The sequence below is a fragment of the Protopterus annectens genome, chromosome 7.part1, assembly GCF_019279795.1.
Source record: "Protopterus annectens isolate FY-2018-M chromosome 7.part1, PAN1.0, whole genome shotgun sequence".
In the NCBI taxonomy this organism is placed as follows: Eukaryota; Metazoa; Chordata; order Ceratodontiformes; family Protopteridae; genus Protopterus; species Protopterus annectens.
The window spans coordinates 521,446,723-521,471,837 of NC_056740.1; the positions used below are offsets into that span (position 1 = coordinate 521,446,723).

The following is a 25,115-nucleotide window of genomic DNA, read 5'->3' on the forward strand; positions in this document are numbered from 1 at the left end:
CCATGTCGCTCGACAGTAAAACCCCGTAAATTTCCAAATAAAATTAAGCGTCTTAAATCCTATAGCTAGTCTGGAAGGCTAATATGACTCACTTAGTACTCAATAGCCTGTCCTCTGCACTGATTTGGCAAATGTTTAGTCCTATGTGAATTCTTACTTTCCAAAACCAGTGGTGCTCATACCTCTATAGTTCTTAGCACAATAAATAGATTTTAAACACTGCTATTTTAAACGTAGATAATTGGTAGAATGACCGGGTCTGTGTTAGCTAGCGTCTTGTGAAGGATTTGAAGTCTTTAACATAAATGTACATTATTGTTGAATTATTTCAATAGTCGGTATTTTGCCAGAAAAGCACAATTTTTATAAGGAACAGACTAAAAAAGTATGAGGCAAAATCTGGACAGTCTGGTATGATTCATGCATTCCGCTATTTTTACCTTTCCCGCACAAGTTTTTTCCATTGTCAACCTCTTACAGTAAAAAATTACTAAAGCTAAAAATAACGGTATTGCAGGAGCAAATAAATATTCATGCGGGCTAGGGCTGAAGTCGTGTTCGGGGTGGCATTTGCTACTAGGCATCCTGCGAGGTGCTACACTTGGAAATTACCACCGTTTCTGGAACCATAAAACGTAGGCTGATTCCTAGCACTGTTTGCCCTCACTTTAACTGGAGTAAGGCTCAGATCATATACCAAGTATCTTTTCTCCTGCACAGCCAAAGAAGCTCTTTCCTATCTTGCTATTATCACTCTGTCTGAGACTCCCTCCCAATACCACATACCCATCTCTCTACTGTCCCTTACCTTGCGCTTCCCAGCTTCTACCACTCAATACTTACCTGTATCTACTGAACTTTTCCTCGGTATTCACCTGCACAGAGATAGGTTTTTCTGCTAGTCATTAGCCACCTGCGTCTTCCCCGCTCCGTTCGCCCTGCGGGCTCACTCCGCTCCCCTAACCTGTCCCCAATTCCCACCCACCCCCCAGTGCTCCTACACTTATACCTCACAAGACACTCCCCTTCCCATAATCTTTAACTAAACACTATTTAAAGACACTCCCTTACACACATTCCCCTCCCCACTACTTCTACATTACCTCTATCCTTCCTGGCTTTCTTATCTATCCAAATTTACTTACATCTCTCCCCATTCCACCATGCTTAAATCACATCAACCTAAACTTAAATACTTACTCCTCTCTCTTGCATCTATACACATACTACTCATACCATTCATACTTACATGGTATGAAAACTCACACATCACTGCACCCCTTCATCCTTTAAAACAAACATTACCTACCAATCCACCTACTGCCCACAACCATGCAAACATTATCTCTACCTCAACCTACCTCTCCCCAAAATATCATAGGCTAGCCCACATTAGTCTCCGACAAACCAGAAGAACACTATATACTCTCTTCAAACTCCTGAAACTCTTACATACATAACACCCTCTTCTTCATGGGGATATCCACCCCAACCCAGGACCCAACAATACCCCACTAAACCCCAACTGCCCCAAACCACCACTCATACAACCCTGACCAAAACTACTAACTCGTATTGATAGCCCATCTTAATACACAGAGCTTAAACAATAAAATTAGCCAACTGCATACGCTACTGGACATACATTCCTTTGCCTAACAGAAACCTGGCTCAAACCAGGAACAAAAGATAATGAAGTCATCCCACCAGGATATAATATAATAAGGGCTGACGAACTACAAAAAAGGTGGAGGTGTAGCAATTTTGTTTAAACCTCATCTCAATGTGACTCTAGTAGACTTACAACTACCATTAGATAATCACACAGAAATCCTTGTCTCCAAACTCCAGCTCAATTCTAGTAAAGCTATCTATATAATATGTGCCTATCTACCTCCAGGTAATAATATCAACACCCTGGAAAATATCCTATGCTTCCTCTCATCCTCAAGAAACTCTAGTACTTGGAGACTTCAATATAGACTGGAACGGTTGTACACCTTCAATCCATATTAACTTGTATGGCTTTTCTCAATTTATCACAACCCCTACAAGAATCCATAAACCTACTAAACAAAGAAAGTACATTAGATTGGATCCTAGTAAGAAACCATCCCCTCACTTATACTGCAGACACCCTACCTGACGACATTAGTGACCATTCACTCACCTATATCATTAGGCATAAAACCTTCTTCCCTAAACAACCTATCCTTAAAATAATGCTATAAGTTTCCAAGCTGAGCTACAAGCCTGGGATTGGTCTCCCTTAAAAGAACTCTCCCTTGATGAAGCAGTATCCCATTTTAACTCTAAATTCCTACAAATACTGGAATACCATGCCCCTAGTCGATCCATAAGAACCAGAAGTAAAGCAGCACCATGGCTCTCTAAAGAAACAAGACAAAAAAATCTAGTAAGAAATAAGATCTGGTCTAAATGGAGATGTACTAAGAACCCAACTGATCACCAGAACTATAAACAGCATAGAAACACCACAAAGAAAAATATACTCCTTGATAAAAAAATACTACTACCTAAAACCCTAAGACAGGCATCAGCAAACCCCCCCCAAACATTTTGAACTGCTATTAAACTTATACACCCAGGGCACTCCAAGACTCAACTCCTACAGCACTTTCCCCTAAGTACATCTAAGGAAACTGCTGACACCTTCAATACCTCCTTTACTGAAACTGTATAATCTCTCACAAATTCCTTATCTCGTTACCACAAACCTTCCATTCTCCATGACTAGCAAACCCCCTACCTTTCAACTAAATCCAGTCTCTACATCGGTCATCCACACCTTACTAACAAAACTTAAACCATGTACCCCATCCGCTGATCTCATCTCCTACCAGCCGAATACCTGCAAATTGCAGCTAAAGTTCTCTCCTATCCTATTTTCATACTAATCAATAGAACTATTACTGAAAGTTATACCCCATCTCTCTGGAAAATCTCACACATAATTCCTCTTCATAAGGGTGGTAACTCAACCAAAATATCCAATTATCGCCCCATAGCCCTGCTCTCCCCTTTAGCCAAAATAATTGAAAAATGTATACACCGCCAAATACTTGATCACCTTCTGCTACACAACCTTCCAGCAGACTGTCAACATGGTTTTAGGCCACACCACAGTACTACTACTGCCCTACTATCCTTCACTGATTGCATCAACAAGCATCGTGACAATAATAGGTCTATAAACAAAGCAGTAGAGAGCCTATCTAAAATCTTTGATATAGTGAACCATCAATTACTACTACAAGCACTAGAACAATACTCACTCAACACAAAGACATTACAGTGGTTCAATTCCTACCTAGAAAACAGACATCAAGCTGTTCTCTGGGACAACAACCTCTCTACTCTTCTTCCTATTACCCTTGGGGTCCTACAAGGCTCCATCCTGGGGACCTCTCCTCTTCTCTATCATTATCAACGACCTACAGCTAAATATTCCACAATCTACCTGCATACAATATGCAGATGATTCCACATTAGTGTGTTCTGCCACTTTAGCATCCGAGCTTCAATCACCCAGTCAGTATTTACCTCCATTGAAAAATGTTTTTTGTAACGTTGCCTCCTACTAAACGCCAAAAAAAAAACGTTACTTGTTTTTACTCCTTCACAGAAGTACCACCCAACAGACCTAACAGTCAAATCAAGCAATGGTACTCTAACTACACCTGATCCAACCACCAAGCTCATAACTATAGATCACAATCTCAACTTTGACACACACATTAGCAATTAAAACCATTAACAGAAAACTGGGCTCACTGTACAAGATAAAGTCCTTCCTTACCCATGAGGCCAAAACTACCATTTCCCATACTCACCTGATGTCTACTCTCCTTTATGCTTCATCTATCTATACAAATCTTTCCAAAACTAACCTAAACAAACTAGCAACCTCCTACAACAATATTGCCAGATTTGCCACTGGTTCACCATATAGAACTCATCACTGTTTAAACCTCAAACAACTAAGCTGGCTTGAACTCCAAAACCAGCTACTATTTCAGCAACTTACAACTACCCACAAGATTCTCTTTCACACCAATAGGACTCCTATTCTTTGTAGCATTGCAACTCCTTATAGAAATCTCACTACCCTACGCTCAAATAAACTACAAATATCCACCCTGAAATCACTCAAAGCCGGAGACGCCCTCTTTGCAAATTCTGTGGGTAAGAGTTGGAACAAACTCCCCAGCAACCTACAATTACTTCCATCCTTATCACTATACAAACAGCAGCTAAACCACACCTTAAAGAACATTGGTTATGCCCATGTACTAATCCAGATTAACACCTGCCAGCTATCATACATCCTTTCCCCCCTCTACTACCCACTAGAGCACAATCACATCTTATTCATTCATAGTCAATAATGTAGTTTTTCTATTTCCTTCTAACTTCATTAAACTTACTCTTCTTTTTTCTATAATTACTCTCCACCTACTGATATTATTCTACATCAGTGTTAACTCCTATGCTACCATTTACACTTCCCGATATTCTTTTATGTCTTTGTTAATACTTATGCCACCTACGACACTTCAAGCAAACATTGTCCAACATAACCAGATGGTACCTTTCACCCTCCCTCCACTCTTTTTTTCTTGTCCAAATATTGCTAATCATTATTCCTCTTGTATATACTGCACTTAATACTACTGACTCGACATCCTAAATTTTCCTTGTCTAATCTTGTTTGTTACTTCTTTGCTAACCTCTCTTTCTCTAATGTTGTTTGTTACTTCTCTGCTAACCCAATCCTTCTTTAATCTTACGTTTTTTTGTTTTCCTTGTACCATTATTGTTGTATTTTTTTATCGGTTTGCTATTGAAGCTACCTTAGTTCATTAATAGACACCCTTTAGCTATGAACTGCATTTATTCTTTGTAATATTTTACTGTTCACAATTTTATTTTTATTTGCAATCCTGTTATATTACCTTATATTAGAGCTTGCATTAATTCTTTGTAATAACGTACTATTTACAAATTTACTTTTATTTTTATTTGTAGTCCTGATACATTACCTTAATGTTGGAGCTTATCTCCCCGAGCCTCTACTGAAAATGGACATGTATCCAGTTAGGCTAGCCTGGTCAACAAATGTAAAATAAATAAACAAATAAAATGTTACAGACCAGGTTGAGGTCATCTGTGCGGGTTACTCGAGTGGAGCTTGACTTGCGGATATGCACCAGTCCCATCGGGGCAGGGTCTGAGATTGCTTTGTATGCCAGACAGAGGTCACCTCTGAGGAGTCTGTAGGAGACTTGAGTAGAGGGACAGGGCTTTTAGCTTGTGTAGGGTAGATATTTGAGGCCCAGGATGCTCCGGGTGAGGATCCTCTGTGGTCTGTCCAGATGTTGCATGTACTTTGTGAGGTACATCCCAAAAGGGGTATTGTACTCACAGAGTCTTATAAGGGAAGAATACAGGAATGTTATGACCACCTTGTCCCTCGATGAGATACCCTTATTAATGAGGTGGGCCATGTAGAAAGCTTTCCATACAACAGAGACAATATGGAAAGCTTTCCATACAACAGAGACAATATGGTGGTCTAAAGTCAGTTTATCAACCCGAGTGCCAAGTCCCTCACAAGTGACTCCATGCTTAGGACCTTATTATCAATGTGATAATTTGTGGGGACGTCACTCACAGGTTCATAGGTAGGTATCAGGCTATTAGCCCAAGGGCCTATGTAAGCCTAGCCAACAAGGTTCCCTGGCTTACACCACCCAAGAAAGTTATTTTCCTGTGCCACTGTTGAGCAGATACACAGAAGTGATCCCCGGGGTGCATTTCCTATTTCCCATCCACTCATCAAGATTTTTCTTGAAGAGTGCTAATGAAGAACTTTGCTTGACATAGATGGGTAGCCTGTTCCAGAGTATGGGAAGTCTTTGGGACAGGAATCTATCCCTCCAGCATGTCCTGTTTATTGTGGTGACAATGCTTAGGTCCCTAGAGCGTGTAGCTCAGAGAGATCGGGGTTTCTTTAGGGGTAGCATGTCCAACAGCTCTGGGTTTGACATAGCTTTATATGTTAGGCAGAGACCACCTCGGAGTAGGCGATATGCTACAGAGTAAAGCTGGAGTTTTTTGAGGCGGTCAGTGTAGGGCATTTGTTTGAGGCCAGTAATCCTCTTTGTGAGGTACTTCTGTGGCTTTTCCAGCTGCTGCAGATGTCTTGTGAGGTACATTCCAAAAGGGGCGTTGTACTCTATAATAATGGGTCTAATGAGTGTCGAGTAGAGGGGAACTATTTTTTCCTTTTCTTTTTTCCTGGATGAAAACCCTTTTATGATGAGGTGTGCCACGTAGAAGGACTTCCCGACTACTGTGGTGATGTGACTATCAAAGGAGAGACTACTGTCCACCTGGGTCCCAAGGTCTCTTTATCACACATTCGGTGTTAAGTAGACTGCTGCCTATGTGGTAGTTCATGGATACAGAGTTTTTACCAAAGGGGATGTCACTGCACTTTTTGGCATTGAGCTTAAGGCCATGGCTCTGACACCAGGCATCTGTGAGGCCCTTATGTAGGATGTCCACATCATTTGGGACTATGGCTCCTAGTCTGCAGTTATCTGTGAACTTCATTAGCCAGAGGCCTTCTGTGTTAGCCTGTACTTCAGAGAAGTAGATACCAAACAGGAGAGATCCCAGGACGGAACCCTGTGGTACTTCACTTGTCACTGCTTTGAGGTCAGATTTGGAGTCTGCAACTTTTACAGTGTGGGTTCTGTCAGTGAGCCAGTTGGCAAGCCATCTTGTGACGTAGGGATTTATACCTAGTTTACTGAGTTTATCTACAATTCCTGAATGGGGGATGGTGTTGAAAGCCTTGGCAAGGTCAAGACAGGCTGTGTGATCCACCTTACCCTCATCTACAGTATTGGGGACTGCCTCAAAGAAGTCAATCAGGTTCAGGTGGCATGATCTGCCTTTCACAAACCCAAAATGGGTGGGATCCAGAGTTTGGAGGTTACCAATGTCTTTGTTTATGAGTTCCATGATGATACGTTACATGGCCTTGCAGACCAGGCTCGTCAGGCTAATAGGTCGATAGTTCCCGGGATCAGTGGTGGCTCCCCCTTTGTGGAGTGTGATAACTGTTGCTGTGCGCCATTCAGTGGGCACAAAGCCTGATGTGAGGCTATTACTGAACATGGTGCTTAAGTGGGAAGTCAGTTCATTCTGAAGTTTGTGTAAAGTTAGCACTGAACCTGCCAGGATGTTGGCAATATCAGTTGGTTCTGTAATTTTCATGCCTTTGTGCTGTAACTCTGAGCAGATATGGGTGTTGCCATCAAAATTCTTGACATAGCTATAGAATGCTTTGTGGCTGTCCTTAGAATTAGTGGCGATTTTGTTTTCGTAGCTAGCTTTGGAGCATCTTATAAGGGATCTCAGCTTCTTACTGAGGCTGACCAGGGAGCTCCTCCACTCATTTGATTTAACTCTCTTCTGCAACAGTTTCTTCCTTCTGTTGTACAGTTTGTTTATGGCAGGGGACCACCAAATTGGCTTCCTTTTTTTTTTTTTTGGAGGATAGCATCTTGGTTCCGTTTGGGATAGCACGATCCATGCACTCATGTAAGTGCTTATAGAGTACATTTGTGTAGGATTCAGCAGTTGTAACTGTATTGTCCATCTGCATGGGTGTCATGAAGTTCACCACTTCTGTCTTAAGAAGCATGAAGTTGGCTTTGGAGAATTTTTTTACCGTGGTTCTCTTAATGGGGGGTGGGACAGGATGGGGATATCAAGGGTGATTACCTTTTAGTCGGATCGGACCAACGAGGAGTTGACTTCAGGTGTGGAACACCGGTCACTCATGTTGGTAATGACTAAGTCTAGGATACTGTTGCCCCTGCTGGGGGTGTGGATAAGTTGAACCAGGGCACTGGAGTTTATGATTTCCAGAAAGCGTTGAGCTAAGGAGTTGGTACACATGTAGTTTTTCCAGTTAGTGGTGGGGTAGTGGAAGTCGCCCATTATTAGGGTGTTTGGTTGAACCCTAATATTTTCCAGTACATCAAGAAAAGATGAGTGGGAATCCTGGGGCATGGTGGGGGGATCTGTAGAAACTAAAATTTGGATTGCAGTTTTGCCCAGAGTTAGTTGCACTTGGATAACCTCAGATGCATTATGCTGAGCAACTAGCCTGGAGGTGTGGATATCCTTAATGAATATGGACACACCTCAGCCTTTGGTGTTATGGTCCAGGTTACATGGCCGAATTCTCCCCATTAATAATTCTGCATTCAGTTTAAAGATATATGTAGCTGCAAGCTAGATTCAAACTCGTCATCATGTCTCCTGTTTCTTTACAGCACAAGGTGTAAATGCAGTGAGCTTAGAGATATTTATACATACATTTATGTATCTGTATATACAGATATAATGTTATATTTATACATACATTTATGTATCTGTACATACAGATATGTCACCTAGGATGTTCAGCAGCACTCAAAGCCAATCTTGCTTTCACAAGAGAATTTTCATCTCTTGGTACACAGTTTATACATTCTAAACTCTTACTATTCTCAAACCATTAGCTTACTAACACATATTCGGTTGCCACAAGTATATTTATTACAGAGGATAAAGCTTCTAACCCTATACTGTTATTCACTTTACAGTGAGTAACTGTTTACAATGGAAGCCTTGAATGGTCCACAATAGTCAAATTATTTGCATTGTTCGCACATCAGTATTGCAAGGATTCCTAAAATATATGACATGACCGCTGTGTGTGCTTATTTATCTGTCATTTTTGGTGCAGCATGTTTTCAGCAGGCTACAAAACCTGCCAGGTGGAAATTTATCATCACTGTATAACTTACCAGTCATTTAGTAGTGTGGGTGCTGTTTGCACTTGTGTATGTCTAACAGTAAATGAAGCTTGTTCGCCTCAGTTGCCTGACTGACTCAAAAATCATGTATTTTTTTTCATTTCTAATATTGCCAATGGGTACCTCTGTCATACCTGCGAGTCTATTTTCCCTCAAAGAAACAATCGATATGAGTTGACAATGTCAGTACCTTTGACATTCAGTTGTAATTGAAGCGGTGTTTTGTGGAGAGATGGGTAATGCAACACACTTCAACAGTACATAGTGGGTGCGTGTGTCCGTGTATGTTCATGCATGTACACAGGGTGTCCATGGTGTAACTAAGAACAAGAACTGTGCATGTGACATCTGGGGAGGGGTATTATGAGTTGACATTGTCAGTAGCTCAGACAACTCAGTGGAAATTGAAGTAGTGTTCTGTGGAGAGGTGGGTGTTGCAATGTACTTCAGTGGTACAGTGAGTGTGTATAGGCCGGCTAGTGTTTTTGTGCATGTATGTGTGGGCGTGCATATCTGGAGGCATGCATGGTATAAAAGAAAAATATGGATCAAAGCTGGACTGGGATCTCCTTGCTCTGCAGAGTGGTGTGTGTGTGTGCCCATATGATCTATATGGTGTAACAGAGAAATGTAGAGCAAAGCCAAACTGACACCATCTTGATGAACAGATGTGGGGAGTCTAGCGCTAGCATGCATCTATCACATTGGTTGACAAAGGCATTACAGCAGTGTTTTCTAAAGTGGTTGGTACAGCTGCTGGCAATGTTGCAAGACACGAGTGTCATCATGTATGTAAATGCCTAAATGGATTGAGGGCGATGTGATGGGGACAGAAGGGTAACGGTGCTGGGTGTCAGACCAGCATACATCACAAATGTACCTAACTTGGCCTTACACTTTTGCTCTGACATGGCAGAATCCAAAATGGTTTTTGATTAAGGCCTTGTCTTGAGCAAACAATGAAACTGATTGCACTGTAGGACTGTTTTTCATGAAATGGATGCTACTTCATGTACTCTTAACTCTATGATCTTAACCAAAGTAGTATTGCTACTTAGAAAAACTTTATAACTTGGGAGCTTTCTCCACAAGTACAGTCTTTTGCTGAATGGATAAGAGATATGCATGAAAAGTACACAACTAAAAAAGGCTGTGTGAAACTACAGTAACAAAAAGTATTGGCTCACATAAGAGGACAGGGAGGCTGTTGTTAAGAAGAAACAAAACATAACAAATTGTTAGGTAAAGTTTGGCACTACCCAAGATGGTTCATGTTATGCTATAAAAGAATAAATGTGCAAAAATAACCATGTGACCAGCCAGAAAGGGGTTCCTATTAGCACAAGGAAAACGCATTGTCGAATGCGTTTTCATCGACATGTAAAGAGCGAACAGGCAATCAGAGAAGTGGCTGTTCAGTGAATTCTTTACCTGGGAAAGAAGTCGCTTGACCGCTTTGTTGCTTTGCCATGTTCTGCACTGTAGTGTGGTCTCAGAGATTCCCTTATCCGGTATAGCTCCAGAGCGTAAATGTGCAAGAGTTACTGACCTTAGGATTAGGGTGCGGGTTAAGGTAAGTGCATATGTACGAAAGTGCTTACTTTTTTGCATTAGATGTACGGCTGAGTTAAGTGCAAACATGTTTTAAGCTGTTTACTTTTGTTTTGAGGGGAGGTAGAATTAGGGTTAAGGTAAGTGTGTGTGTGTTTGGAACTGTTTATGTAAATGTGCAACAGTTACCGACCTTAGGATTAGGGTGCGGGTTAAGGAAAGTACATATGTTTTAAAATGTTTACTCCCCCCTCCCAGTTAGATGTATGGTTGAGTTACGTGCACATGTGTTTTCAGCTTACTTTTTTTTTTTGGGGGGGGGGGTTAGAATTAGGGTTAAGGTAGGTGTGTTTGGAACTGTGTACTGTTTTTTTTTTTGGTTGGAACAGTGATTTCTTTCCCTAGGAAAGAAATCGCTGTTCTGAGGTGGACATTTTCAGCTTTTGCTGAAATAGGGTAGATGAAACATCATTCACTGTTTTAAGCGTTCAATGTTTTAATATAGACCCGCCAGAAGGCACTACACAATCCAAAGCAAATATTTCACTGTGCAAATCTGAGAAAATCAAAATATAAAACAAAAGGGTGGCTTGAGATTAGAGTTTTTTCCACCAGTTTTCCTGGGATAGTGCTAGTCCACAGGAGCGAACAGTCATTAGGGAACAAGTTTTAGTGGCACAACGGGCTGAGATTTGTTTGATGTCTATTGTCATGCAAGGATGCTAATTAGCTGACCCTAGCCTAGCTGGAAATGTGAGACTCCGACTCACTGAAAGAGGGGAGATGGAGGAGTAACTTGGTCAGGAACAGACAGTAAAAAAACTGCCCTCAAGTCTTTAACTTGGTAATTTGTCGACACATTTGCAAGCTTCTTTCGGAAAAAGTGTAGATGAGTAGGAACAACATTTGTAAAACTCAGTGCAGTACAGTCAGTGACACTTTATCTACTGATTGTTAAACTTAGCAATATTTTTAAGGTTTTCCACTCAAAGTGAATGAAGTCTGATCTGACAGCAAAGGGTAGGGCTAACTGTTCTCACAATCAGGGCTGTCAAACTGCATTTTGGGACACGTTTAGGCTATCAAAGGAAAATACTCTCATCAGAAAAAAATAAATGTTAAAATGAATGCTTTTTTGGTTGAAAGCAGCTTTGGGAGGTGTAGAAAATCACGACTAGATAAAAAATATTTTTTTTTCATCATTTTATTTTACATTAGATAACTGGGAAAGTCCGACTGGACACAGGTCCATTTTCAGTGAAGGCACTCACAACATCTTACAGATTTGGAATTAACTTTCCTTCATATATATAATAGCAGTAACAGTAGAGTGTTTTATTTTATTTATTTGCCCGTAGTGGTCCTTTAAAAGCAAGACGCAGTGTTCAATTTCCGATGTCTGGGTGGTGATTTCTACTGTTTTGTTGCTGTTGTAAGCAAATTCCAAAGTAATGCAAAATTAACCGAAGACAGATTTACAATGGGGAAATTTGTCTATCTGATAAGACCAAAGCTATGTCACCAGAGTAAAAGGTTATCAATGAATAAACTGGCAGCCAGAGATTGAATAATTTTGCCTAAAATAATTACAAATACCATTTTCAAAAGGCAGTTTGTAAACAATGAGCATTCAGTATCAGAGAAACAACAAAGCTGTGAAGCAGGAAGTCATAATTAACTTTGCCAAAGACTTTTTTTAAGGTTGAAAATTACTGCACTTATAAAGAGGTCTTGTCCCATATTGGATATAATTTGGTCTGTAAGAAAGCAGATTGCCGTTACTGTGCTGTATTTTAGACAAAGTCGTGGTGCTTTAGGAAGGTATTTCACAGGTCTAAATGTAACCTAACATTGTTTTTTTAAGCCTTTTTAAGATGTTCGCAAAAGAGCTAACATTAAATATTGTTCTGAATTCATTACAAGAAAGGCTGTAAAATTTATGATGGTGAGTGTTTAAAACTATGAGGAATACAGTTTGCAGTTAATGAAAGATTAAAGATAACGTACAGCACTTTATATAGGTATTTAGAACTGCAGCAGAGTACCCCTGAATGTAGAACACGAAAAGAGGGTTTACACGAGCTGTCGAGGGAGTCTGTTACAGGAGAGAGAGTATTAAAATGGAATGGAAGCTTGTTGATAGAGTGAGAAATGGAGTAACCGAGATAAGGACAGGATGATCTGTAAAGGACTGAAATGCTTAAAAAGATAAGACATTAAGTTTTGTTGCACTTGGTTATGGTTATGAGATTGCAGGATAAGTATACCTGAATGGTATTTTGGCTAAAGAAAAGAAAAAAAAAAAATAGGGGAGACAGACATACTTATTAGCTCTCCAAAACAAGTTTAGGCTGACTGAGATGGGTAAACTGAATGGATATAAAACTACTTTGACTTCATTTGTCTTGATTCTAAAACTTTTTGTTCTTCAATTTCAGTAATTGTAAATCACAAGGGTTACATTTCTAAATACTAAAGTTTTTTTTTTCCCTTAATTGCTTTAAGTCTTCTGTTATCCAGAAGATATTGTAGTTTTACAAGCTAACCTGTTTTGATGACTCAAACAAAATGGTTACCACAGTAAACAAACTTACTTCTTGCAAGAATAAATAATCTGACCTACAGTGATAGGAAACTTTCTCGCTCCTAGGTTGTAAACTTTCTACAACTCTCACTCCATACAGTTTTACAGGTCAATCTCAATTAGATCCAGTTCTTTAAACCTCACAAAACAAAGCTTCAATGCACAACCACAGTATCTGTACTCTATCCACAAAACTACAGGAATCACTCCCCACTTAAAGACTCTAACATCATACACCAAATTTGGAACACAGTACAAAGCACAAATTGCCAAGTAAGCCCATTATAAATGCTTTTCCATGTGCCACAATACACATCCTTTTCAGACTTTCCAGTACCCACCTCTCGTGGTCAGCCCATACACAATTTCTGATACAGAAAACAACTATACCCATTCCTTATTTGTTAGCTTTTGTGCATCTGCTGCACTAGTTCAGACAAAGAGGAAAATGCAATCCACACCACACTGTTCACTCTGCAGTCAAAATAAATTCACTTATCTTCCTGCTCTGCAGACTTTTCAATGATCAAGTAAAAAGCAACATCCAGAGGTACTCCCGATCAGAAAGGATTCTGGCACAGCTTACAGCAAAATAAAAGTACATAGGGAAACATCACAACAGCACAATAGTGCTCTCTCTGCATTTCCCCTAACAAATGAAGTTCAACTCTGTTTTGTCATAGCAATACTTGACTGCCATCCTTGTTTCCTTAAGAATATGCAACTCACATGACTATCTTTAGAGTCAAATGTCACAAATCTGCTCACACTGAGGCAGTGGGCTTTAATTACTCTATACACAGCTGCCTCCCTTATCTCCAAGTTCCTTGCCCGTTTGTGGGTTACTGTGGTTACAACCACAGCTATGCCGCTTAACTCTTCCAAGTTAACACATTTAAAGGGATCACCATGTCTGTGCTAAAACATACATAGTGCATACGGGTGTATATATGTACGGGAGTATTCAGAATCATTGAAACTCCCTAAAACCAATATCACTAAACATCAACACATCAAAATTGACAACAACACTGACATGACAGCTTGCATTCTCCGAATATAACCTTGGAACAGGCAAAAGTAAAAACATTTTTTTTCTTGCACAGGGCAAGCCCACCTGCTCCCACCACAACCCCTTGCTAATTATGGATGTTATGTCTAAGATCACACAATTACAGGGAGTGGAGAACTTTCCTGTCAAAACAAAAAAACTTCAACTTTTGGGAAAAAGGACTTACTTTAACCACTCACATATATATATATGCACATAGACACAAACATTGCTCTTATATCAGAAACAGACAACATGGAACTATGGCAATCCCAATGAGAGAAGGCATTATGAATGTAACAGTAAAACAATTTAACTTATGCACCTACAAGGCACTTTTACACAGAGATGACCTTCTTGTTTTAACCTAATGGTCTCTGCTAGGCATCCTCTATCAGGGTATTTCCCTCAGAACACAGTAAGGGTTCTTTATAAACGTTGACAAAGGCAGATTGCAGAAAATGGAAATTACTACAAACTTCAAATTAAAGATTACAGCAAACATAACTGATACGCAATGAACTATACCACTACTTAATGATTTCACACAAAGAATGAAATCCATTAAATTATGCAAAGTTTGGTAACCTAACTGGGGAGAAGCAACTACCCTACTTGCGTGAATTCACACTGAAATCGTAGAATAATCCCAAATGTTCATAAATCAGTAAAAACTTTACGGGACTGTGATATGATGATAAAGCGTGCTAATTTAATTTATAATCAAGACGGCAACATTAGTAGTCTCTTGTTCTGTGTTAAACTACTAAACTTCATAAACGTGATCGGTCCCAAACAAATCGGAACAACTATACATCTTAAAAGCAGGCTACCAAACACTATAGCAACAGTGATCGTTAATATTTAAAACATGTTTTTTTTTTTTTTTTTTACCTTACAGTCGTTACGCACAAACATCATGCCATGCCCGGGGTAGATGGGTCCGGAACAAAAATAACACTTTTCAATACGCATGATTGCCTAAATTAGTGCAGAGCTGTTTATACTACACGTAACTCACAAAAAGAAGTCGCATAGGAAGAAAACGCTACTAAGTCGACCACGCAGTACGTCATCCGTACAGACTAATCATAATGACGCTAAAAAGCGGAAGTACAATTCATGTTGCTATTTCCTGCGGGTGTTGGGGTGTGTCTGTATTTTTTATTATGGTACAGCATAGGAGTGTATGGACCTCAGTGTGTAAGCAAGTTGTTAGTACATTGTTTGATTTATGATTTTTGCCTTATTTCTGACACGTCCCTCAAGTTTTTAAATTATATTTATTTATTGACATTGTTTATCGGGAAAGTCAGACTGGATCAAACATGTACCCATTTTAAGCGGCGGCTTGCTCGAGAGAAAAGGCCCGGATACAATTTAAAAGTTACGAACATAGGTCTTAACCTCTTAAGACGGCAATGTGGAACACAGACCATATCAATGTGTGACAAACAGTCAAAATGTGGAACACCCCCTTTTTTCGCACTACGCGAAAATGTACCATTTCCATGGGACCTAGTTGAAGCGGGCTTTCTGTCAGAAGAACTAAGTGATATTTTAAAAATTCAATAGGGCACGTCAAATAAAATAAAGTCAGCAGAAACCATTGATTAAAATGCAATATACAACCAGTATGGTTCAGACAGCAGTGACCTATTTCCATTAATTATGATGCACATAACCTGGTGAAGATAATTTACCTTCATAAGTAAAAAAGACTACATTTTGTATCACAGTCAAGTTAGCTAGGCAGCTGCTTACCCCTAGATCCTTTATTCATGTTGGTCATAAACAACAAATTATTTCTACTTGGCTTCTCCCCTGTTCTTCCAAGTTATAATTCATCCCCATGCCGGAGCCAAAAATACCTGCATCTTCTCCCTCACTCTGTTAACTCCAATCATGTCTTCCATTTGACCAACTCTCCTAGGGAACTTCTTGATTTCTTCAAATAATTCTGCTTTTTAAGAAAAGTACTCCATTCCCAAGCTGAAGCATGACCCCCAAATCTGTCATCTTACCCTTCTGTCACACATCCGATGTCAGTCACTACAAACCTTTCCTCCCAAACATTGAATGTACTATGCTTCTTAGATGTCTACTGCTTTTCAATCAGTCAGTGTTACCCCATTATTAATGTACTGTCCTTAAATTGCTGCCCGTACATTCTTCAGAAAATGACTTGCTGTTTTTAACTGTTGCCAATTATAGCCAAAAGAGGCTAGTTTTACAAAACACATTCCTAATAGGTAGGCATGTTTTGGACAGCACTATTTATTAGACCCTAATTTAAAATGTTCTAAGCATTCTTTGTTGCACCTGTAACATTTCTACATATGGTCCGAAAGAATGCACTCACTTGAGTACACTAAGTATGGCTAGCTAAACCCTAGGTTCCTGCCTCTGTTCATTACTTTAACATTCAAGTCTCTCTAAAGTCACAGTTCCCACCATGACTGCAAAGTAACACATTTCTTGTTCTCTCTTTACACAAAGTGCTGCAGAGGCATGAAAGTAAGAAAAGTGTTACTGACATAACTCCTGTTTTTTTTTTTTTCAGGACTTGTGCCAGGATCCACCACATAACCCATGCACTCAGGTCACTCCACAACAAGTACAAATATGACTCTGTCATTGTCCATGTTGGTGTGAACGCCCTGAGATGTACCTCCCTGGACTACATGAAAAGAGAAATGGAAGAGCTCTCCGATCTTGTAGCCCAGGCAGGTATGACCCTAGCTCCGAATAGCATCCTGCCATTGCTCAGAATGATACCACAGTACAAGGACAAAATGATTGACTTCAACAATTGGCTAAGCTTCTGCTGTCATTCTAAGGGGATCCAGTATCTGTCTGCCTGGGACGACATGGTCGACAGACCACGATGCTTTGCCAGAGATGACCTGCACCTGTCGCCCCTGGGATTCCGGATACTGGCTAAGGCTCTTACCGCCCCTATAGTGACTTTTTAAGGCAAGGTTCAAGTGACAAATTCACCACCGTAACAGGAACAGGCAAGCAAAAACTGAGGGTAATGCTACTCAATGCTAGAAGTCTAAATCTCAAAATGCACTCACTCGAGACACTCCTTAAAATGGAGAACATCAATATCTGTGCAGTGACTGAGACCTGGTTCAAGGCTCTAGAGAGCACCCCTGCATTACCAGGCTATAACTAATACCACACTTTTCGACCATCTAACCTGGACCAGAACACCAAAGGTGGAGGGGTGTCCATATTCATTAAGGATATCCACACCTCCAGGCAGGTTGTGCAGCATAATGCATCCGAGGTTATCCAAGTGCAACTAACTCTGGGCAAAACTGCAATCCAAATTGTAGCTTGCTATAGATCCCCCATCATGCCCCAGGATTCCTACTCTTTTCTTGATATACTGGAAAATATTAGGGTTCAACCAAACACCCTAATAATGAGCAATTTCAGCTACCCCACCATTAACTGGGAAAACTACTCATGTACCAACTCCTTCGCTCAACTCTTTCTGGAATTCATAAATTCAAATGCCCTGGATCAACTTATCCACACCTCCACCAGGGGCAACAATATCCTAGACCTAGTCATTACCAACATGAGTGACCGGTGTTCCACACCTGAAGTCATCTCCTCGTTGGTCAGATCCGACCATAAGCTAATCACCCTAGATATACCCATCCCGCACCAACCCACCATTAAGGAAACCATGGTAAAAAAATTTCTCCAAAGCCAACTTCATGCTTCTTAAGACAGAAGTGACGAACTTCATGACACTCATGCAGATGGGCAATACAGTTATGAACTGCTGAATCCTACACAAATGCAATCTATAAGCACTTACACGAGTGCATGGTTCATGCTATCCCAAACAGAACCAAGACACTATCCTCCAAAAAAAGGAAACCAATCTGGTGGTCCCCTGCCATAAACAAACTCTACAACAGAAGGAAGAATGTTGCAAAAGAGAGTAAAATCCCATGAGTGGAGGAGCTCCCTGGTCAGCCTCAGTAAGAAGCTGAGATCCCTTATAAGATCCTCCAAAGCTAGCTACGAAAACAAAATCACCACTGATTCTAAGGGCAACCACAAAGCATTCTATAGCTATGTCAAGAATCTCAATGGCAGCACCCAGATCTGCTCTGAGTTGCAGCACAACGGCACGAAAATTACAGAACCGACTGATATTGCCAACATCCTGGCAGATAGGTTCAGTGATAACTTTACCCCCCCCCCCCCATCCCCTAAAGGGCCCATATCTATACAGGAAGAATGCAGAGTCCCTGTAATCACATCTATGCAGGTAAAAGCTGCACTCTGTAAAACCAAACACACAGCATCCATGGGACCAGACAACATCCCAGGCTGCATTTTACACAAACTTCAGAATGAACTGGCTCCCTACCTAAGCACCATGTTCAATCATAGTCTCATATCAGGCTTTGTGCCCATTGAATGGTGCACAGCAACAGTTATCCCACTCCACAAAGGGGGAGCCACCACTGATCCGGGGAACTATCACCCTATTAGCCTGACGAGTCTGGTCTGCAAGGCCATGGAATGTATCATCATGGAACTCATAAACAAAGACATTGGTAACCTCCAAACTCTGGACCTCACCCAGGTCGGGTTTGTGAAAGACAGATCATGCCTTATGAACCTGATTGACTTCTTTGAGACAGTCACCAAAGCCGTAGACAAGGGTAAGGTAATTCACATAGCCTATCTCGACCTCGCCAAGGCTTTAGATACCATCCCCCATTCTGGAATTTATAGCTAAACTCACTAAACTAGGTATAAATCCCTACATCACAAGATGGGTTGCCAAATGGCTCACTGACAGAAACCACACTGTAAAAGTTTTAGACTCCAAATCTGACTTAAAACCAGTGACAAGTGGAGTACCTCAGGGTTCCGTCCTGGGACCTCTCCTTTTTGGTATCTACTTCTCTGAAGTACAGGCTAACACAGAAGGCCTCTGGCTAATGAAGTTCACAGATGACTGCAAACTAGGATCCATAGGCGAGTCCCGAAATGATGTGGGCATCCTACAGAAGGGCCTCACTAAGACAGATGCCTGGTGTCAGAGACATGGCCTCAAGCTCAATTACAAAAAGTGCATTGTCATCCCCTTTGGTAAAAACTCTGTATCCATGAACTACCACATAGGCAGCAATCTACTTAACACTGAATGTGTGATAAGAGACCTTGGGACCCAGGTGAACAGTAGTCTCTCCTTTGATAATCACATCGCCACACTAGACAGGAAATCCTTCTATCATAGTCTAGTACCCTAGACATTTGTAGTAAAGGAGAGTGACTTACCCTGTGGACACAGCAGTTGAGAGACCTCTGTTTCACAGCTGACTCTGTCTGATGCACACAGTACACAGCCAATACATGGTAAGGTATAGGTTGTGTGGTGTGGCTGGCATCCTTTTTACTATGTATGCACGTCAGAGTAAGGTGTCAGTCCCTAGGACCCTAGGTTGTCAGTCATACCTCTCAACTGTACAGACCTTCGCAGAATGTCCAGATATTTGACTTATATTTTTGGTCTGTTTTTCATAAAGTTGTGGCTTTCTGGCAAATTAGTGGCAAATCATCGAGGACTGAAGTTAGAAAATAATGACAGACATTTGAGTTTTAGACTTCATACCCTTCAGAAAATTCATGCTAATGCAAAACCTGCTGTTCTATCAACTTTCTAAGTTTGTAAGAGCAATATTTCAAAATTGTCCCTATTTGTACCACTTTTTTATGGCTTTGTCCGGATTTCTTAATCTAAGAGGTTGAGAGGTATGTTGTCAGTGCATGTTCTATGCATTGCCTCTTTGCCAAGGCTAGGGCATACTGGGCATGCCTGCATCTGCCGACAGGGTCAGAGGGTTCCTCCTCAAAGTACCCCTTTGCCTGTGGGGATGTAGGCTCTGGTGGGGGGTTGTGTGTCCCTTCCCTGTGATGATCCTGCCGCAGCTGTTTCCACAGGATCATATTGTGTAGCATGGCACATACTGTGAACACCTGTGCACATGTTGTGGGAGAGTACTGCAGGGCTCCACTTGATATATCAATGCACCAGAACCGTGCTTTCAGCAGCCCAAACACACGCTCTATGATGGTTCTAGTTTGTGCGTGTGCCTCATTATGGTGTTCTTCAGTAGATGTCTGTGCATTTCTGATGGGTGTCATCATCCACAGTTCCAGTGCAGAGCCAGCATCCCACAGTAGATGGCCATACAGGATGTCCCCCCGGTAAACATCTGGTACAGCTGTGATGTGTGCCAGATATGGGAGTTATGATAGCTGCCAGGGCTACCAGCACACACACTCATGATAATGCCCTGGGCATTGCACATGACCTGGCAGTTGATGGAGTGATACCCCTTTCAGTTGACGTAGACTCTACCATCCTCATCGGGTGGTGCTTTGATGTGTACATGAGTGCAGTCTATGGAACCCAGTACCTCAGGGTATTGTGCTACATGCTGGAAGAGACGCATACTGCTGGCCCTCTCCTCAGAGGTGCAGGGTAAATAAATGTGCTCACTGGCATGTGTTTGCATGGCATCCAGAAACTGGTGGAGTACTGTGGATGCAGATGCCTGTGAGACCCCCATTATGTCCCCAGTTGGTCTTTTAAAAGTACCTGTAGCTAATATTCTAAGGGCTACCCATACCTTTGTTTTCACTGGTATGGGTTTCCCTCTGTTGGCTCTGGGTCTGAGTTGAGGGCGGCAAAGCTCGGTGAGTTCTTGTAGTATGTTCCTGTCCACCCTGTAGCACTCTGCAATCTCCAGCTCATGCAGCCTCTGGAAGGTTATCCTGGGCCTGAACACTCTTCTCTTTCTCAGTCTGGGCCTATTGTCAGCATCAGCATCATCACTGACTTCAGCCTCTAGCACACACAGATGTAACGAAGCAGCAGCAGCCCTATTATTTTGTCAGTTAAAATTCCCATGTGTGTACTCCAATGGTGCAAAGTATGTGGGTAAAAATCAGATTGAAGGGTGTATGCATACTTTATAGTGGTGTACTGCAGATGCAGCCTGTGTAATTGGCTGACTATGGTGCATTCCACCTGCCAGGTTTATCACTGAAGGTTTTGAATGGCCCATTGTTAGTGGAACAGGTTTTATCACTCATTATACTTGATTGCCTTTCCCAGACTCTTTCCTTTTTTTTTTGTAAACTTCTTTCCCTGCTAAGCAGTGCAGCGCAGTGCTATTATAAACAGTGCTCAGCACCCCCTCCCCATGTACAGGCACACTCAGCTGAGCTTAAACCGGTTAAAACACATGCCGTGGGGCTAAACACAGCTTAGCAGCACTGAACACCCCCCCCTTGTTTAGTTCTGCTTAGCTGAGTGCAAACGGGCACTTCTGAGCTCCAATCCGCTAAACATAGCATGACACACACCCTTTTGATATCAGCTACTTGTTCTATTCACACAAACATGGTTCTGGCCCTACATGGATTTTATCTGAGGACAAAGTGGCCCATATTTGCTATTCAGTAACATATACCCTGGATACGTCACTACTCCACGGCCTGCCTCCTTAGCAACCATTGAAATCTACCATTGTACACTCTGTATGCAGGGAACTATAATGCATTATTTTTGCAAATGTCTTAATTTCAGTTTTTCAATATTGTAATTTTTTTTTTGCATAATGGCATGTTTGCTCATTGCTGCATGCCACGCAAATGTAATATGTGTATTAAAAAATTATATTTTATAACTTACATTGCTTTTTGGACTCACTGGGCATAGTTTTGGATATTTCCATGCCTACATTGCAATATCCACCCTTCTTTTTGGGCTTTTATAGCCCGTTTAATTTTTGCATTTCTGTACATGGTTATTTTCCATGTACATTTCTGACATCAACACGGCTCCTACATGGTTATCTTTTTGCTTACTGGATTGCAAATCACTCTCATTTGCATGGATTTCACCTGCTTATGAGGTGAATTGCATTCCACGGACACTTCCATGTCTGCACACTCATGCACACTCCTTGGCTCTATTTACTTGATCGCACGGCTGCCGGTTTCCATGTTGGGGCCTTGCCGCTATGCCTACATGGAAAATCACTCAGTGTAGGCTTTACTGAATTCCCCCTATGATAATTTTATTATAGCATATTTGTAGTTTCATTTTCAATATGGTTTAAAGGTTGGTGAGGACTGGAGTTCCATATAAGAGAGAGGGTAAAAGTTAGCTAATGGCAAGGGTCTTTTTATAGAGCAATTATCAAATATTTATGCCTGTAGAGCAAAGACATTTGAGAGGTGTATGGTAGCACAGAATTAAGAAAACATAATATAACTCCATGGCATATATAAATATTAAGAAACACAACAATCACAGCAGATAGCCACAAGCCTTTCTTTATTTTATGTAGCAATAGATATTACTTTTTAAGCTATCTTAAGTATAGTAGCATTTCTTACTGAAATAATGAAAGTATGTTTGCCAAGCCACGCTGTCAACCAATGTAAAGGACTTGTTTTCATCTTACTGTTAAAATGAAGACTTATCATTGCAGGATTTGCTATGTTTCACATCTGGTGTAGCGCTGTACTTTTCTATAATGTTTTAAAAAAGTAAGGTGATATTTTTTCCTTAAAGCCTTATCATTGTTCATGTGTTATACAGGACACAGGTATACAGTTGGCTGTATTAAGACCACTCTTTCAAGAATGGGGCAGGTGGTAACTACCCCCATCAACTTCTTACTGCAAGAATTCTTTACAAAGTCAAAAATAATTGTAGGGAGACAAAGCAAAAAAAAAAAAAAATCAAGAACATGTTTTTAAATATTGCTCTTATAAAGTTAGAAAGTTGCAAGAATAACAGGTTTTGCATTACCATGCATTTTTCCGAGGGATATGAAGTTTGAAACTGAAATGTATGTCATTATTAAGTGACTTCAGTCCTCATTAATTTGCCAGAAAACCACAACTTTATGAGGAACAGATCAAAAATATGAAGAAAAAAATCTTAGGAAATTGTGGATAACTGAGAGGTTTGGTGGTAATCCTAATGATGAGAGATAAAATGCTTGCTTATAACCTCCTGACAATAAAAATACTACATTTCTTTCATTATTTAGTAAGACATGTTGCTAAACATAATTGTATTATGGCAAGAAAGATAAATAAGAGAGCAAAATTCATACCATTTTTCTTCATGCTATTGTCACTCGCTTACCAGGTGAGTGCGAGTATGCCCCCCTCTGTATTTATGTGCCTCTCTGTTGACCATCAGCTGCTGAACTGTACCATTTTACCATGTGTCCACAGTAATACCCCTGGGGCTGAGACCCAACCAGTGGTGGTTTGGGAAGGGAAGTGGAGCAGAGCAGGCACCAGCATCCCACATACTAGTCTTGCACATCAGGGGATTTTATTATTACCCAGCCAGTGTTAGGCACCAATAAACCCTGTGGTTGCTGGGGGCCCCCAAGACCAACAAGTTAACTTATTTTGATACTATGTTATAGGTTTGACAACGAGCAAAAGCTAGTACAATAATCTTAATTACTTAAATCAGGTGGTGATAATGATTTATGGGTGAAAAGTCCCCAGGATTGGTATCACTTCATCTCCTTTAAAATTCAAATATATCTGTGGTTGTAGTGACAGTGTTTTGCCAGCTAATAGGCTACAAAATTGATTTAAATGTTTTACAACTTACATAGTGCTTTTGATGTAGTTAAATCCTGCTGGTGGAAATTCTCTCTAAAAATAAATATCATAGCTGGTGCTAGTCTGGGGGGGGGGGGGGGGGCTGCCACTTGGGGAAATGAGAATGAAAAAAGCTGATTCGTTCTCTGATTACACACTTTATCCTAAACAGGGTTGTAATATGGCCCTGTTAAGATAAAATGGTGGTCAGTTAATAAACATGAGCAAGACAAGTGCTAGAGATTAGAAGCCCAGAGAAGGCAATCAAATCATGTACCTGGGATTTTATCATCTTCTTGGATGTTTTTCCTCTTTCACTGAGTTTTGTAAATATTGGCAGTTCACCAGATGCTATAATTCTCAACTTCTTTGCTAAAGAATTCTGGGCAAAGCCAAATAATGGTGGAATAAAAGATGAAAATCATGAATACATTTTAAATATTCCTCTAATTCACTTTAAAAGTTAATATAATAACATATTTTGCATCAGCATCCATTTTCTGAACAATAAGAACTATGAAACTTATATGGCATTATTGAATTTCTGGAATCCAGACTGATTTACCAGCAAATCAAACATTTCACAATGGACAGGGAAAAAATATAAGGCAAAATCAGGGACAGTGGCAGGTATGCATTACTCTTCAGAGAGATAAGTGACTTACCTCCTGCTGTCGTTTGATGACTGCTAAACAACAGTCACTGATCTGGTGTGGCAGTACTGGTGTCATACAGTGTAATACTGATGTTCTTTGTGTTTCACTGTTGCAGTCATTACATTTGAGTAATCTGCTGGCTAAATCTTGAAGGTTGCACTTGTAAGAAATCTTTCACAGTTTGCATAGATTTAGCTTTATCTTCCATCTTTTTTAACACTTCTTCAGCCTTTTTACCAAAGAGATGGTCCTGTTGTAAAGGAGCATCCAACAATTTTGCTTTAACATGGTCAGACAGAGTTTGCTCTTTGAGCCAAGCATGCCTTCTTAGCACAGATCCAGTTATGGCCTGATTAACAAAGTCATGGGTCCTGTGTCAGTTGCTGTCCCTTCTTCCATGACATCAGGTCGTCAGGGGTATAAAACATGCAGCCGACGCCATTACATCAGTCTTTCTTGCTGTGCAGTGCCCGAAGCAGAAGCAGTTTGCAAGTGCCGGTCGGCCGATTCCTGAAATTTTCATTTTCGAGTTTCAGAACCGAAGTCTTCAACTAAAGGCTAAGTACCCCATTGGGGAAACTTTTTCTTGCTCCTTACCAATGTCAGTAAAAGTTAATAATTGAATTAATTGTGGGAAGCAAATACCTCACAAGGATTTTTATTTGTACTGTATTCCTTGCCTAGGC

At 40.7% G+C, this 25,115-nt stretch overlaps 1 protein-coding gene across 2 annotated transcripts in view; it reads right to left on the reverse strand.

Annotated features, from left to right (window-relative positions):
- RSL24D1 (ribosomal L24 domain containing 1) overlaps positions 1-15,141 on the reverse strand; it is a 93,895-nt gene extending 78,754 nt beyond the window's left edge. The window contains exon 1 of one of the 2 annotated variants that reach the window (XM_044078942.1): positions 14,981-15,141. In XM_044078942.1, the coding sequence (XP_043934877.1) occupies positions 14,981-15,061 (81 nt within the window). In that variant the 5' untranslated portion in view covers positions 15,062-15,141. The remainder of the gene's footprint in view (positions 1-14,980) is intronic. The other variant, XM_044078944.1, reaches the window with a different exon arrangement.
- Between the last annotated feature and the right edge of the window lie 9,974 nt (positions 15,142-25,115).